The sequence below is a fragment of the Ornithodoros turicata genome, chromosome 3 (assembly GCF_037126465.1).
Source record: "Ornithodoros turicata isolate Travis chromosome 3, ASM3712646v1, whole genome shotgun sequence".
Taxonomy (NCBI): domain Eukaryota; kingdom Metazoa; phylum Arthropoda; class Arachnida; order Ixodida; family Argasidae; genus Ornithodoros; species Ornithodoros turicata.
Window position 1 is genome coordinate 3,618,657 of NC_088203.1, and position 14,186 is coordinate 3,632,842.

Consider the following 14,186-nt stretch of genomic DNA (forward strand, 5'->3'; position numbering starts at 1 on the left):
AATTTTCGCTTTTGTTTTCTACTATTTGTGTCGTGGTACTGCGCATGTAGTTTTTGTCGGGTCTGTTGTTATACGTAGAGGACTTCATACTTCTGTAAAAAAAAAAAGTGAGGTTCGCTTGGCACCTTTTCAAAGTTGAATTGAAAAGAAAAAAAAAAACATTTCCCTCAATTAAAATTGCCTCGCTAAATGGCGGCTAAAGTTTCTAGAAGGTAATTGCCGAAAGTCACACATTCCTATGGCGAGTCACCAGTTAGAATTTTTTTTATCAGTTTAGGTGAAACACCCTGTATAATTTTTTATTCAATGTTGCCGCTCATAGCCACCGTTGCTTTGCGGGGCACACAATAAAAAACATGCAGCATGATTGCAAAGGGGCATGCTTCATTGCTGGTCTGTGAGTCTCCTTGTAACTTCGTTCGTGCCATTACCCTCCTCAGACTCAGGGAAGTGTTGTCAGTTACACGGAACCACCAGGTCATTTGTCTCCTACTGCTATGCTCATCCGTACGCTATGTATATGTGTTTCTCATAGGCTAAAGTGTCGCCTCGGAACAAGTATCCAGAAGGGCATGGTATGCCGTGGTCCAATGCGAGTAAGAAAAGAGCGTGATTTGTAGAATTGCCAGTAATTAATGGAGTACACAGGATGCTTTTTCTTATTCGACACATATTTTTTTCAATAAAAAGTTATTAGAGGTGCATAAATTTCGTTTTTGTAGGTGGGTTATACAGCCAGGCCCAGGCGGACATTCTGTAGGGCTGCGTATGCAGCTATACTACTGGGCAAGAAATGAACTAAAATTCATTAATTAATCTATGAATTAGATGCTCTCTGGTGATTGCGAGATGGCAGAATTGAAGCCAATCACTATGCAAATTAGCCGTAACCAGAACCACGAACTTTTCGAGCGCAGAAACGACGCAACGCCTTATCTGGGTCTGGATTGGAGAAAGGTCTATCTGGTCAACAGATTAGTGCATACCCGTATCAGCTCCATCGGACCAAAGCACGTGACCCTCACACGTGGCTTGCCTGTCACTCTTTCTGCGCTCGAGAAGTTCATAGAGTTCATAGCGCATTTGGGGAAATTTATATCTCAAAGTACGCTCGCTTCTCAGGGTGTTTAATAAGGACGATAGACTTGAATAATGAGTGTCTCCAATTCTGTTCTTTTGGACTTCCCAGAAAAGATCTAATTAACAAGTTCATTTACGAGTTTTACCTAATTAGTCGTCCAGTAGTTACAAACGCTATCCTACAAGGACGTCTGCCTGTCCGTATAACCCACTTGCGAAAACAAAATTTTTGCAGCTTTTATACACGAAATTTGTGTTGAATTTAAAATAAAGTCACCCTGCACAATCACTAACAAGTAATTCACTAGCCCGTAAAAGTAGTTCATTACCTTTTGCAATTAATTACAAAGCATGAGTAAATCATTACCAATCCCATGGTGTCGAGACAGACAGACTTTGTTATTCATAATGTTGGCAATATGTCTCTGAGCTTGGGAGAAACAGAAAACACAAAACAAACAGCACAAGACAAGGCTCTACCCCTAAGCTCAGGCATATGTTGCCAACATCAAGTATACGACAACTCGCCTGCATTTTGCTTCTATGTTCAACTTTATCATTGAATCCGCTCTTGAAGTAATAAACTTGGTCGAGGAACACTGCTTTCACAGTGATAACATGAGATATAATAATAATAATAGTAACACACTTACAAGGGATTGCCACGAATTTATTTGTAGGAATCAACAAACACTTTCCTGACAACAAGAAGGCCGCTGTAGGAAACGTCTCCAACTAAGCGAAAGTTATCTTCGAGGAACAGTGAAAAAATTCACGTCCGCGTACATAACCTAACGTGAACTCGTCAGAGACCTGGCCAAGCCGAGCAATGTAGCGTCTGCCTCGAGAAGGGTTAAGTCTTTCTCGGCTCCAAGGAACCTGGTCGAGAGCTCCAAGTCGTGCAGACGAAGTCTCACTTTTGCTCCCCTGATGTAGTCACTGAAAAAAAAAAAAAAAAAAAACACACACACACGGTAAATATGTTGAGCCAACTAAGTGCACAGAATTGGTTGCACAAGAAACAGTTCTAGCAGTCTCTTTATCGTAAGGGCATCCTCCTCGAATCCTTACAAGGACATGCTCCTATGAATAAAAGTACATCATGCAGCCAGCACCTATGTTTCTGTTACAGCTCGTTTGTGGAGACAGTAGCCGAAGCAGTTGCGGTTCCCGTTTTTCGAAATGTAACTAGTAGTTACAACTACAGTTACAGAGTTAAATTAATAGTTACTTCATATTCGATTATGTAGCGTGCTTTATCTGCACATGATCTTGCGAGTAGTGCATTGGAACATAGATTGGAATAACACTAAGCACACATTGTTGTCCTTAAGACAGTTTCAGAAATCGCCAATGCAAGCCCAGTCCTCACCTAGAATTTTTCGCTGGCCTTCTGCAGACACAATGAAACTTGCCACCAAAGTCTATGTACAAATCGTCGTCTACGACATGGAAAATCTTCCCGATCACGATCTTCCCATCTGGATCGCCTAACTGGATGAACTTGGAGTTCCTGAGCAACGTCGTGAACCGCTGCGGGGCTTCAGGTTGTGTCTGAGCTGCCTTCAGCGCTTCGAATTTGTCGTACGCTTCTGCAAAACGAGCTGGCTTCGCCTCAGAGATGAATTCAGAGCTGATACTTTTTGGAGGCTTGGAATCCGTCGTGTTTTCTTGACAATAATGCCGCGTTCCCGTTGCAAAACGCGGGAGTCGGAGAATCGCGAACCTCAACGCCGCCATGTTGTGTTTCGTCTGCTTCAACTTCTGTCTGCTGAGCTGCCAAATCTAGATTAATGCAGTATTTGACTTCGATGTGCGGCCTTCGCTCATGGAACAGTAAATAAACGCGTCTTTAAGCAGCATAAAGCTGTTTCAATATCTTCTGCATACCCCAAATCCGAAGATGCGAAACGAACACACGCTTGAAAGTCACATGGCACAAACCGGAACCGGATAAAGAGATAAGGCGATGAGGCTACGTTATGTTCTTGTGTCATCTTACATAGATTTTTTGAAGTTCCATAAAGTAACTGAAGTTATTTCGTTTTCCGATGTGTAAAACAAGAGAAATAAGAACTGCCGTAGACTTTAGTGGCGCCATCTTCAATCAGTTGTACGAAATTACTGATCACGCGGCGCCAGACTTTTTAAACACAAACACGATGAGCAACACAGCTGATACTTTGAAGTTTTTGTTGTTTATGGGCAAGCTGAAGGTGAGATTGTAAATGTCTGTGGGTGTTGAGCGAGATCAACCGACATCTCGGTGTTTATTTCTCAACGGTGAAGTGTTGCTAACACTCAACGAACAGTGTATTGCCGGCGTGTTCATTCATTTACAACTGAACTCGTGCCTGCAGATCTCATAGTTCTATAAAACTGTGCGATCGTGAAAAACCTGAGTGTCGGCAGGACAGAAATAATGTTGTTCTGTTCTAGGATACGAAACGGACAGGTTGGGTACTCAGGGATGTACCCGAGCCCGAGAGCATTGCGGATCACATGTACAGGATGGCCATCATGGCTATGATAATAGGCAACCACACAGATGCTGCAGTTGATAAGGACAAGTTAGTCTACCTCGAAACTGACGTACTTGAGTTTAAATTCATCTTTTGCTTCTTTCAGGTGCATAAGGATGTCACTCGTGCACGACATGGGAGAATGCATTGCGGGAGATATTACACCAGCGTGTGGCATTAGCAAAGAGGAAAAATTTAAGAGGGAACAGGTGCAAAATTCTGCGATAAAAAAACAAAATTAATTAAAGTTCAATTGCACCAATGACTCGTGATACTCAGTTTCAAATATTCCAGAATGCCATGCACACATTGGGCCATCTGGTGGACTCCGCAACTGGTGAAGAACTCAGGTCGCTGTGGATGGTGAGAGAGAGAGAAAAAAAAACGAAGGAAAAACAAATAATACAATAATAGCAGCAATAGTTTATATGATTGAAATTGATGTTCTGGGACTTCCTTCTTTCATTACTGTAAACGTATTTTTATTCGCGACGTATTAATTTTCGCGAATTTTAAAATTAAATACTCACGAATAACTTCAAAAATGCGATTTGCGAAAATTAATACATCGCGAATAAAAATGCGTTGATAGTATACGATCGCGAGCGACATTGTTGTGATTGCCCACCCTGGAGAAACCACACGCCTACCGGAGCAACACGGGCACAGAAAATGACATTATCGTCTAATGGCATTCGGGTCTCGAATGACATTATTTACGAAGCTCGTGCCACACATGATTTTTCTAATGGTATTAAAGACCACAATGTCTATGCAGCCCATTCACAAAGTAAAATTTGAGTTATGCTACTTTAAAAAATGTAACCCAGTTAAACGTGTCAAAAACGCAATAAAAACAGTCACGGCTCATCGACAAGCCTGGTTCAGTGCCATATTGAAAATGCATGTTCTATTCTAAAATACAAGAATATCAAGTGGGTCTTCATGTGGAGGAGTTCTAATGTGTTTGAATAACATGGTCAGTTAATGTATTTGAATACATGGTTAGTTAATGTATTTGAATACATGGTTAGTTAATGTATTTGAATAAAATGGTCAGTTAATGTATTTGAATACATGGTTAGTTAATGTATTTGAATAAAATGGTCAGTTAATGTATTTGTGGTTAGTTAATGTATTTGAATAAAATGGTCAGTTAATGTATTTGATTAAAATGGTCAGTTAATGTATTTGAATAAAATGGTCAGTTAATGTATTTGAATACATGGTTAGTTAACGTATTTGATTAAAATGGTCAGTTAATGTATTTGCCAACCGGTGCCAAATCCAAAACAAGCAATATGCCGGCACTTCAAGTTCTTTTGCTGTTGTCATTGAAAAAATTTCTAACAACTTGGGATTTCTTTCGTCAAAAGATGTTTGAGAAAGCTATGATTTATTAAATCATATTGTGTTGCACAGTAGAAAGTGGTTTCATGCAAACTAAAATTGTTACCCCGCGCTATCAATGGGAGGAGCGTGTGTGGGTATTCCATGAGTGAATGAGTTGTGGCAAACTCAGTAAGCTGAAAATGGCATTAAGGCAAATGCCATTTTTCACGCAGGAGTACGAAGGCCAGGACACACCGGAAGCGCGCCTTGTCAAGGACCTCGACCGGTTCGACATGATCCTGCAGGCTTACGACTACGAAGTCCAAATGGTGAAACCCGGAAAGCTGCAGGAATTCTTCGACAGCACCTACGGTAACAGTTGTATTGCGAAACTACGACGAAATTTCGCGTGCTCGAATATAACTAGAGCCTGAAGTTTTCGGGAAATATCTTTTTCTTAATTTGGGGGGGGGGGGGTAAAAATCAGGTAAATAAATGTGCGCACTAAATTCGCGAGAATTCGGGTGAAAAAAAACTTCCAGTACGCTAAATTCGGGATGAAATTGGGCTCAGTTACTCAAACTAACTGTAGTGGTTTGGTACAAATGGTGATGTAACTGAATTTTTCTGCCAAAGAAGTAAATTAATGCATTCCTACAGACATCCCAGTGAGGGCAATTTGCGGGTAAAAATCGGCTTTCACCCTAAAGAGGCAACCTTCAATTCGGGGTGCAAATTCGGGGTAGAATCGCGTAAAACCCTAAAACTTCAGGCTCTAAATTTAACTCTATATTTTGCCCCCCCCCTCCCATCCCCCCTTTTTTTTCACAGGCAAGTTTGAAAACAGTGTTGTGAAAGAATGGGTTGAAGAGCTCTACAAGATGAGATCTCAACTTCTACTGCAAGACACCCCAGAAGGTCCTGCTCAGAAAGCATCTTGAAATATATTTTTAAAATCATTTACTATGTTTCTTTTGAGCCTATTAAACGTACTGTACATATATTTTATACCCGGCGTGATTGAAAGAGTGTCTAATCTGGACCGCCGTCACTCTTGGAACAGCTTCTCGTAGAGATACTGCCGCGTGTCAACATCCGCACCGTTGTCCAGGATCTCGTAGAAGGGAACCTGCGAGTGGAAGATGATGGGCGATGTCACATGAAAATGTAACTTGAAAATGAAACTTGAAAATGAAACTTGAAAATGAAACTTGAAAATGAAACTTGAAAATGAAACTTGAAAATGAAACTTGAAAATGAAACTTGAAAATGAAACTTGAAAATGAAACTTGAAAATGAAACTTGAAAATGAAACTTGAGAATGAAACTTGAGAATGAAACTTGAGAATGAAACTTGAGAATGAAACTTGAAAATGTAACTTGAAGACGTAATCACGGTAGGAACGTTCCGCCTGCTGACTGACCTTGACGACAGAGTAGCCGAGAATTTCCAGGTGCTTTATCTTGACCACTGTGGGGCCGACCAGGCGATTCTCGTTGCTGCAGAAATCTCTTGGACGGAGTATTATTACTGCCACTCTGAAATATAGCCTCTGTTACCCACGTTTGTGAAATCATACGTTACTAATTACATTACATGAAATTACATACATTTCTCTTTTTCTTTTTGCATTTTTGGGGCCTTTTTTTTTACGAGGGTTTCGAAAATATATGGATCCTTTTTTTTTTTTATTTGGTGGATTTTACCAAGCTGTTCCAACTTGCATTACCATAAATAAAGGAGATTACCTTGGGTCACACAATGTAATAATGCGTAATATTTGCCATTCTTTCCGAGTTACAGGTAAAAGTGCCCCCATGAAAATGTATTTGATATTTCACTCAAGACACACAAAAACTATCAAAGTACACATACTCAGTGACTTTTACTCAGTTAGGCAACGACCCTGTGCTCTGAACATACAATCTTCAGTCACAATTCTGGTTAATGTAGTGGGTGAGAAATAAAGAGCTCTGCATCACACATAGATTAAGAACTCTTGTCTTTAGACTCAACTCACTTGCGGACGCGGGATCGCAGTCTCGCATCATTGGCTGTTACCGGTCCGTACCCATCCCTTATGAAGCATTCGAAATCTGCAAATATCAAACATCACTTCGCTGTGCCTCAGAGGTTTCACAGAAACCACTTGCTACCGCTCTTTTCTTTTCTTTTTATGTAAGACAGAACAAGATTTTATAATCCTTTGGCCATGACACTTGCTCGTAATGTGGTAATTGCCAGTGATGGCCACTAACTACTTCTACAGTAGTTTAACTATAACTACTGACTACCTCGCGATGGAGTAATTTGACGAGTAGTTCGACTACTTTTCAGGAGAGGTAGTTAAAACTACTTCTTTAACTACTGCAACATATTTTAACTATAGTACATCTGTAACTACTTAACGTTGTCCATCAACGCCAATCCCATTCTATAGTGTTCTTGGACACCTAAGTATGAATCGCAAGCAGTGTTAAAAGTGAAGATTTAGTACACATGCACGGCACAATTGCTCTGCACCTCCGTTCTCATCAAACAAGTAGCTCGAGGTAAAAGACGGAAGCACAATTGTGCCGTAAAGGTTGCGGCAAAATCGGAAGTAGTTGGCGCCTGCAGTAACCTAACTACTCGAAATAGCAGTCTAACTAGTAGTTGCACACTACATTTCCACAAGTAGTTGATAACTACTTTTTAGCTACAATAAGGTACGTAGTTTAACTAGTAGTTTGACTACATGTAGTTAACTACTGGCCATCACTGATGTTTCATAACCTTTACGTCCTTTCTAATAAAAAAAGAAAGGGTATACAGACAAACCTATAGCATGAAGGTACGGTGAAACACTTTTCCTTGTGAATCTTTCTCCACCTAAAACATCTTTCAGTATGTTGCCCACTTCCGTAACAAACATCTCTTCTGCTTCATCTTTGCCTAGAGGAGAAAATGAATCGTCAATACTTTTAATACGTGATCACGAACCCCCAGGGTATTTCAGAAAAAAAAAAAAATTGCTACCTGCATTGCTCATGTGACTTGCTTTTTTCTCGATTTACCTGAAAACCCATGATTACTGGATACTATGCTGTACTGGATTAGATTTTGAGTTTGGCATCTGCATGTGAATCACGGTCAAGTACAATCATCTCAACGGCAGGCAGCTCCAGACTGTCTAATGCCTTTAACCTTAATGCCTTTAACTTTAATGCCACATGTTATCATTATCGTAATGTGACCAGGCATCCCACTTTTATGGTCGTAGTCCCGCTGTCCCACCAGCCTGCTTGGGGACACGGTGTTTTGTTTTGCTTTTGGCTGGAACGATCCTCGAATGGAAGAGAGATGCGGCTAAACAAGGGCTTTCTACTCCCACGTGGCCATGTTCCGGCTTCCATCTTTCCCTAATCTAGCAAACGGAAACCTTACGATCAAAAAAGCCATCCCTTTGACAATACTTCCTGGAAAGCAAAGGTGATCTGCGCATACTTTGCTCATCAAACTGCCATGGTGAGAGCATGGTCTTGGTATATAATGATCAGTTATTCCAACGCTGACGATAATGACAAAAATGGAAGCGCGAATTCAGCGAGACTGGGGCCAGATTTTTTGTTCCTATCTGCGAGCGTGAAGACACGGTAAACAGAATACCAGACTATGTTCTGTCCAAAGCATTCAATGTGGTGTGCATGCTCGGCAGCACGTAAAACGCAAGCGATACGAAATACGGGTTGTAGATATATACAAAAATAAATTAAAAATAACAGCGTTGTGAATTGGCGAAGTGAGACGTATTCGATTTGCTGACCAACAATCTCCCCGCCAACCAGCAACCCCCGAATGTCCGGCCTTGGGGTCATAGGAGTGTGTTCTAGAGCCCTGCACGGGCCCGAGCTTCTTATCGGCTGTGTGCTCCGGGCCGGGCCGGGCCGAGCCTGGGCCGACGAAATACGCCGGCCGGCGTGTCCTGGATTTAATTTGGTCTCTTGCTCTAGTGGTGTGAAATTTACTTACAAATTTAAAACTTATAAAAATATAAAAAATATAAATATAATAAAATAAATATAAATAAATAATATATAATAATATAATAAATGAATAAAAACAAATAATATAATAAATAAATATATATATTATAAAATATAAATAAATATAAAAGTATAAAACTTAATAAATTTACTCATACATTTGTTTGACAAGCGCTAGAAACGCGAAAGCCACGGTTGGGAAATGCTAGGCCGGGCCGCATTAAAAACGGGAAGCCCCGGGCCAGGTCGGGCCATTTTTTTTTATGCGCCCGGGCCGAGTGAGGCCCAAAAAAGTCTGCCCGTGCAAAGCTCTGATGTGGTCACATTATAAAAAAAAACAGAAAAAAAAACCTTGGGAGTCTTTTTCAAACTTCTAGGGCATGAAATGAAAGACAAGGTCGACAAACTCTTAACAACTCGGATATTATCGTACCAGGATCGTGTTGCATTCTCCAAGTATCCCTGATTCCTAACCAGGGCACGTCCAGCTCTGGATGTTGAAGTATCGTCGATCGGTTGACCTCGAAGAGCAACCTGTCCAGGTCATCGGCCTCCGACGTCTCTGCAAATGCTCAACTTACTTAACATTACTTACTTACTTAACTTACATTACATTACATTACATTAGTTAACATTACGGCTATATACAGTCGACTCGCGTTGATCCGGACTTCATTTTATCCGGACAAAAAAGCACGGGGACGGATTTCTCCCCATGTATTTCGCCCTCGTTTATCCGGACTTCAGCTTCCGGACTCAGACGAGAATTCCAGGGAGCAGAAGTGACTATTACGCAACGATCGGCTTCAGTTACCTGGTCATTGTCCAGGAATGACACCTGACCCTCACCTAGACAAGCGAGGTCGAGAACCCTGGTGGTGGCCTCCTTTTTTACTGACACAAAAACGGTGTTGCTAGGGAGAATTTTCTCCCTTTCCGACTTTGCACGTTACACAAAAGTAATCCACCGAACAGTCCGCTCATTCCAGACTGAGAAGGTCCGCAACGAGGACCCCTGCGCTGCAATCGCTGATGACGACATCGTCAGTGTCGTCGCTGCCGATAGTGTTCAGGAAGAATGAGAAGCGCAGAGAACAGCGCTATTATTTTTCGAGCAACGGAACAATATTTTGCGAGTAAATGCCATTATCAAAGGTTTGCAAGAACTGGATGTGTGTATTAGAATGAAACAGACGACAATGTATATTTTCTGTGTAATGGTCAACAAAGATGTCCTTTTTAGGATCACTCTGGTTTTTCGTGTTTCACTTATCCGGACGTTTTCACAGGAAACGAAGTCGTCCGGATAAACGCGGGTCGACTGTACTCGAAATTGGAACGTCCGCAACTCACGCCAAACCGACCTTCAAACTCTTCGTCGAACCTCCGCAAGAAATCCAAGCTGAATATCGTCTCGACCAGCAACTTTGGCAGAAAGTCCAGACTCAGCAACGCACTTGCAAAGCGTAACGCGTACTTCACAAAGCACTCTTTTTCGTCATCTTTCAGAAGCTTAACAACGTACGCTTCATACAGCCGGGAAATATTGTTCGGTCGAAAATTCACGGAGGCGCACGCGTCCAGGAGGCCCGACGTTGTGCCGACGCTCAGCCGTTTCTCGAGAGCGAAATCCGCCAGGGCTTGCAATGTCGCTGGGACATAGAGCCGATGGTTCGAGACCGCTAGCAGAGTGTTTCTAAACGCAGACGTCCCGACGGAAGGAGCGTTCCTTTCGAAGATGTCTGCCCAAGCGGAAGCTTCCCGTCTGGGGAGAAGAGACCTCGGCGGGAAGAATTTGTTGAACAGGTACGAAGCGATTTGCAAGTTTGGCATCTCGTTGCTCTTCTGGAGCACGTGCTCGTACCAGGCCCGTGGAAGGTCGTGTTTCTGCAAAGATAAGATCGGGCAGCTCTCAATGTGAGGGAGTGTTTTAAGCTAATTTAAGGCAAGAGTCCAGACCTAAACCAAGGCAAGACAAGTGCTGTCACAGGGTTTCTCATGATCGATCTACAGGGCCACTGTGCTAAATATTTATATCAAATCAAAGTCCAATTATTTATGGTTGAATTTTTATAGCCTGCACTTTGACCAATGTGGCTGCCGTATTATAAGTATGCTCTTCCGTACCATCATGACAACAGCATTGCACATTTTCAATTCAAGTTATGTATTTTTTTTTCTTTTCTTCATGTACAGTATTTGTATGAATATTTTGTCTATTTGTACTGCATTGTATTGTATTTGTGTGCGCCAACATTAGTGTCATCACGACCCTTCTTGGGCACCAATAAAACATTATTATTATTATTATTATTATTATTATTATTATAATAATAATAATAATAATAATAATAATATCAGCAAACAGAACGTGTTCCCTTGGTGTACCTAGAGATGCAAAATTTCCGGAAATTTTGAATCGCTCGAAAAAAAAAAAGCGTTTTTCTTTCCGGATTTTTTTCCCGAAAAATTGGAACAAAATTGAAACGAACGCGGTTATTGCCGAGTCGCAGCATTGCCGGCCAAGTCACAGCATACAATGAGCAAGAAACTTTAGTAGCGTTCACCCTCTAGGCATAAATGCAGAGCAGAGCATCCCATGAGACCGCTGTCTACTCGGCGATAGGTAATTGGAACAACCCGTCCACTCCGACCAGAACTCCGACATTGTGTGAACGCGATGGCGATCGCTTGGAGCAGCCGGACGGAGCTCTAAGTTAGTGGTGGTTAGCGGATTAGAGGCACCTAAGGCACTGTTGGCGGGTTGGAATGCATCGAAGGCACGAAAATTTACATTTTTGAATTCTGTCACCTGGAAATTTTGGCCTATTTTTCTGGAGAAAAAAAAACAAAAGAAAAACTTTTTTTCCTAAAAAAATTTCCGTTTTTTTTCCGGGGCTTCGCATCTCTAGGTGTACCTCGTACGTTAATCTGCTAACACCCAAGTGCACGAATACCACCCGATTTTCTCCCAGTTGTTGACTGAAAAAAATAGTGCACGATTTTCCTGCCCCCATTTCTAATTCTATCGAAAGCATTTAAAGTCCAAAAGAGTCGGACACCAGTTAAGTAACGGACACTTAAGGACACTTTCGGGCGGTAAGTAACGGACACACCAGCTAAAACCCAAGTGCATGAATACCACCCGATTTTCTCCCAGTTATTGATTGAACTAAATAGTGCACGATTTTCCTGCCCCCGTTTCTAATTCTATCGAAAGCATTTAAAGTCCAAAAGAGTCGGACACCAGCTAAGTAACGGACACTTAAGGACACTTTCAGGCAGTAAGTAATGGACACACCGGCTACCTGTGCTATCGATCTCTTGTAGACGACCGCGTGCATCAGGGCATAAAAGTGCTGCGGCAACAACTGTCCGCACATTCTATCGACGTGCGCAAGGGCAACTTCGACGGCTTCCGACGTCCCGTACTTGAGCAGAAAACAGCAACACGACGCCACTTTTTCTGGGTGCTCCGCGAGCTGTCCACCTGCCAGGGCCTGCATCAACCGGTCCTGGAGCACGAGCTGAGCGTACCTCGGAACGGAGGTCACCCTGTTGCAAAAGTCCAGCAGCGTCATGAGGACGGACAGGCTTCCGAAGATGTCCGGCAGCTTGAGGACCCAACGGTGCGCGAACTGACGCATCAGCTTCTGGTCCGTGCACAGCGTCACGAAGTTGCTGTTTGCGAAATGCTTGACGCAGAGGGTGTCGAAGTCCGGAACGTGGATCAAGAGGAGGTCCGTCAACTCGCGGACGACGTCGTCGGACCATCCGACCGCGTCAAAGACGCCCACTAGACTGACAACGTCCGACGCCCTCAGGAGGCCTCTCTCGAGTCGGACTAGCGCTTGGGAACGTAGTAACTCCTTCTCTTCGTCCGTGATTACGTTATCGAATGTCATTGAACGTGCTAGTCTGCATAGCTGGTGTATTGTCAGCTCCTTCCGGTACCTCAGCAGGTGCTGAAGGAACGGTCGTGCTGTGGGTCGGTCGAGGCTGGCAAATCGAGTTCCGGCTTCTAGGAACAGCAAAGAGTCTTCCAGGGACGTGAGGTTCCCTTCGGCTGGCAACAGGGTGGCTCCCTTGTTCAAAATTCTTACAAGGAACTCGGGCGACGAGAAGTATCCAATGTTGGACACAGCCAGCGCCAGGTCGTGGAACGCGGACTCTGGCAGTGTCGTACTATCCAACATCTCTTGAATTGCGGAACATGCGAGCGAATTGACGATGAATCCGTTCCGTTTCATGAAATTTGCGATTTCTGACAACAGACTGACCGACTTTAGTCCGAGCTCGTGTAATCTTCCAACAGATTTTTCTTGGAGGCGAACGAGGACGTCGTGTTCCTTGGCGACACAGAGCTTCAGCAGCGAATGCAGCATTGTCACGGTGTCTTCGGCAGAAAGGGTGTCGACGACTCGCTCAGCTTCCCGTAGCAGGTCTTTGAACAAGCGGTGATGATGCAGGTTAAAAAAATAAGCTTGGGCTTCCGCGTTTATGTTCGATTGAACCCAGAGTACGAGGTCCTTGTCGTAATATGCCCATTGTGAAGCTCGTATGACATTGTACTGAATTCTCACCAGGGCGTCTAGACAGGCAATGAGCTCGTTGCTATTCATTTCATCTCCATCCAGGGCAAAGACGAGAACTTCTTCAACTGAACGACAACTTTGATATCGTCTCGCCAGTGAACAGGTATCGGGACTCGTTTGTACGATGTAGTCCTTTAACGAAAATAATGTCGCGGTTTCCGCGTGCACTACGTTACTTTCCGATCTGGTGATGAGCGTAAGTGGTGAAGATCGAGCCCTCCTTGATACCCTAGAGTGAAGGGCACGCAGACTCACTCGGAGACGTGCCACCGGGATCATACTGTTTCAGACGTTCCTACGCTACCAGGAAAGTTCTAGCGAACAAAATGAAGTGAAGTAGGTCCTTTAATGACACATGCCGAGAAGTGAAGGGCTCCACGGTGTCCCTAAGACAAAATTTCCCCCGAAAATTCGTCGTAGGCACCGGCAAAATAACTTCGACGAAGGACCCATGTTGGATTGGTTGCACTAAAACGTGATACACATGAGATCAAGCAGGAAAGCTAGAAGTATTTTACAAAAAGCGACAGTAAAACATATATTTCGTGGAAATAGTAAGTTAACAGAATTAACAGATTGACAAGATGCCATGAAATATACAGTTTATAGCTAGCGTATGACACAGGTGCCG

The 14,186-nt window shown here is 42.9% G+C and overlaps 3 protein-coding genes across 4 annotated transcripts; 1 reads left to right on the forward strand and 2 right to left on the reverse strand.

Annotated features, from left to right (window-relative positions):
• Nucleotides 1–1,871: 1,871 nt before the first annotated feature.
• Nucleotides 1,872–2,820, reverse strand: LOC135387712 (small ribosomal subunit protein bS1m-like). The gene is made up of 2 exons (XM_064616810.1): nt 2,453–2,820; nt 1,872–2,019 (listed from the first exon to the last, which is right to left on the reverse strand). Exons 1-2 carry the CDS (start codon nt 2,818–2,820, stop codon nt 1,872–1,874), a joined length of 516 nt encoding a protein of 171 aa, XP_064472880.1.
• A 215-nt stretch (nt 2,821–3,035) lies between these two features.
• LOC135387848 (5'-deoxynucleotidase HDDC2-like) lies at nt 3,036–5,942 on the forward strand. Its single transcript, XM_064617009.1, has 6 exons — nt 3,036–3,296; nt 3,520–3,650; nt 3,709–3,811; nt 3,897–3,965; nt 5,168–5,306; nt 5,766–5,942. Exons 1-6 carry the CDS (start codon nt 3,132–3,134, stop codon nt 5,873–5,875), a joined length of 717 nt encoding a protein of 238 aa, XP_064473079.1. The 5' UTR covers nt 3,036–3,131; the 3' UTR covers nt 5,876–5,942.
• Nucleotides 5,878–14,028, reverse strand: LOC135387846 (uncharacterized). 2 transcript variants are annotated; one of them, XM_064617004.1, is made up of 7 exons: nt 12,269–14,027; nt 10,325–10,847; nt 9,394–9,522; nt 7,756–7,869; nt 6,956–7,031; nt 6,359–6,473; nt 5,878–6,063 (listed from the first exon to the last, which is right to left on the reverse strand). In XM_064617004.1, exons 1-7 carry the CDS (start codon nt 13,832–13,834, stop codon nt 5,983–5,985), a joined length of 2,604 nt encoding a protein of 867 aa, XP_064473074.1. In that variant the 5' UTR covers nt 13,835–14,027; the 3' UTR covers nt 5,878–5,982. The 2 variants fall into 2 exon arrangements, with proteins under 2 accessions (XP_064473074.1, XP_064473075.1); XM_064617005.1 differs by lacking the exons at nt 5,878–6,063; nt 6,359–6,473; nt 6,956–7,031 and having other exon boundaries at nt 7,780–7,869; nt 10,314–10,847; nt 12,269–14,028.
• Nucleotides 14,029–14,186: the final 158 nt, after the last annotated feature.

What these genes read in the sequence shown, in the direction of transcription:
- LOC135387712 (XM_064616810.1), bottom strand. Translation starts at nt 2,820, where the DNA reads ATGGCGGCGTTGAGGTTCGCGATTCTCCGACTCCCGCGTTTTGCAACG. An exon ending in AGGCCAGCGAAAAATTCTAG is followed by an intron (nt 2,020 to 2,452) that starts GTGAGGACTGGG and finishes TTTTTTTTTCAG; the next exon opens with TGACTACATCAGGGGAGCAA.
- LOC135387848 (XM_064617009.1), top strand. Translation starts at nt 3,132, where the DNA reads ATGTGTAAAACAAGAGAAATAAGAACTGCCGTAGACTTTAGTGGCGCC. An exon ending in TGTTTATGGGCAAGCTGAAG is followed by an intron (nt 3,297 to 3,519) that starts GTGAGATTGTAA and finishes GTTCTGTTCTAG; the next exon opens with GATACGAAACGGACAGGTTG. An exon ending in GCTGCAGTTGATAAGGACAA is followed by an intron (nt 3,651 to 3,708) that starts GTTAGTCTACCT and finishes TGCTTCTTTCAG; the next exon opens with GTGCATAAGGATGTCACTCG.
- LOC135387846 (XM_064617004.1), bottom strand. Translation starts at nt 13,834, where the DNA reads ATGATCCCGGTGGCACGTCTCCGAGTGAGTCTGCGTGCCCTTCACTCT. An exon ending in ACAAGAGATCGATAGCACAG is followed by an intron (nt 10,848 to 12,268) that starts GTAGCCGGTGTG and finishes TTATCTTTGCAG; the next exon opens with AAACACGACCTTCCACGGGC. An exon ending in TCGGCTACTCTGTCGTCAAG is followed by an intron (nt 6,064 to 6,358) that starts GTCAGTCAGCAG and finishes TTCCACTCGCAG; the next exon opens with GTTCCCTTCTACGAGATCCT.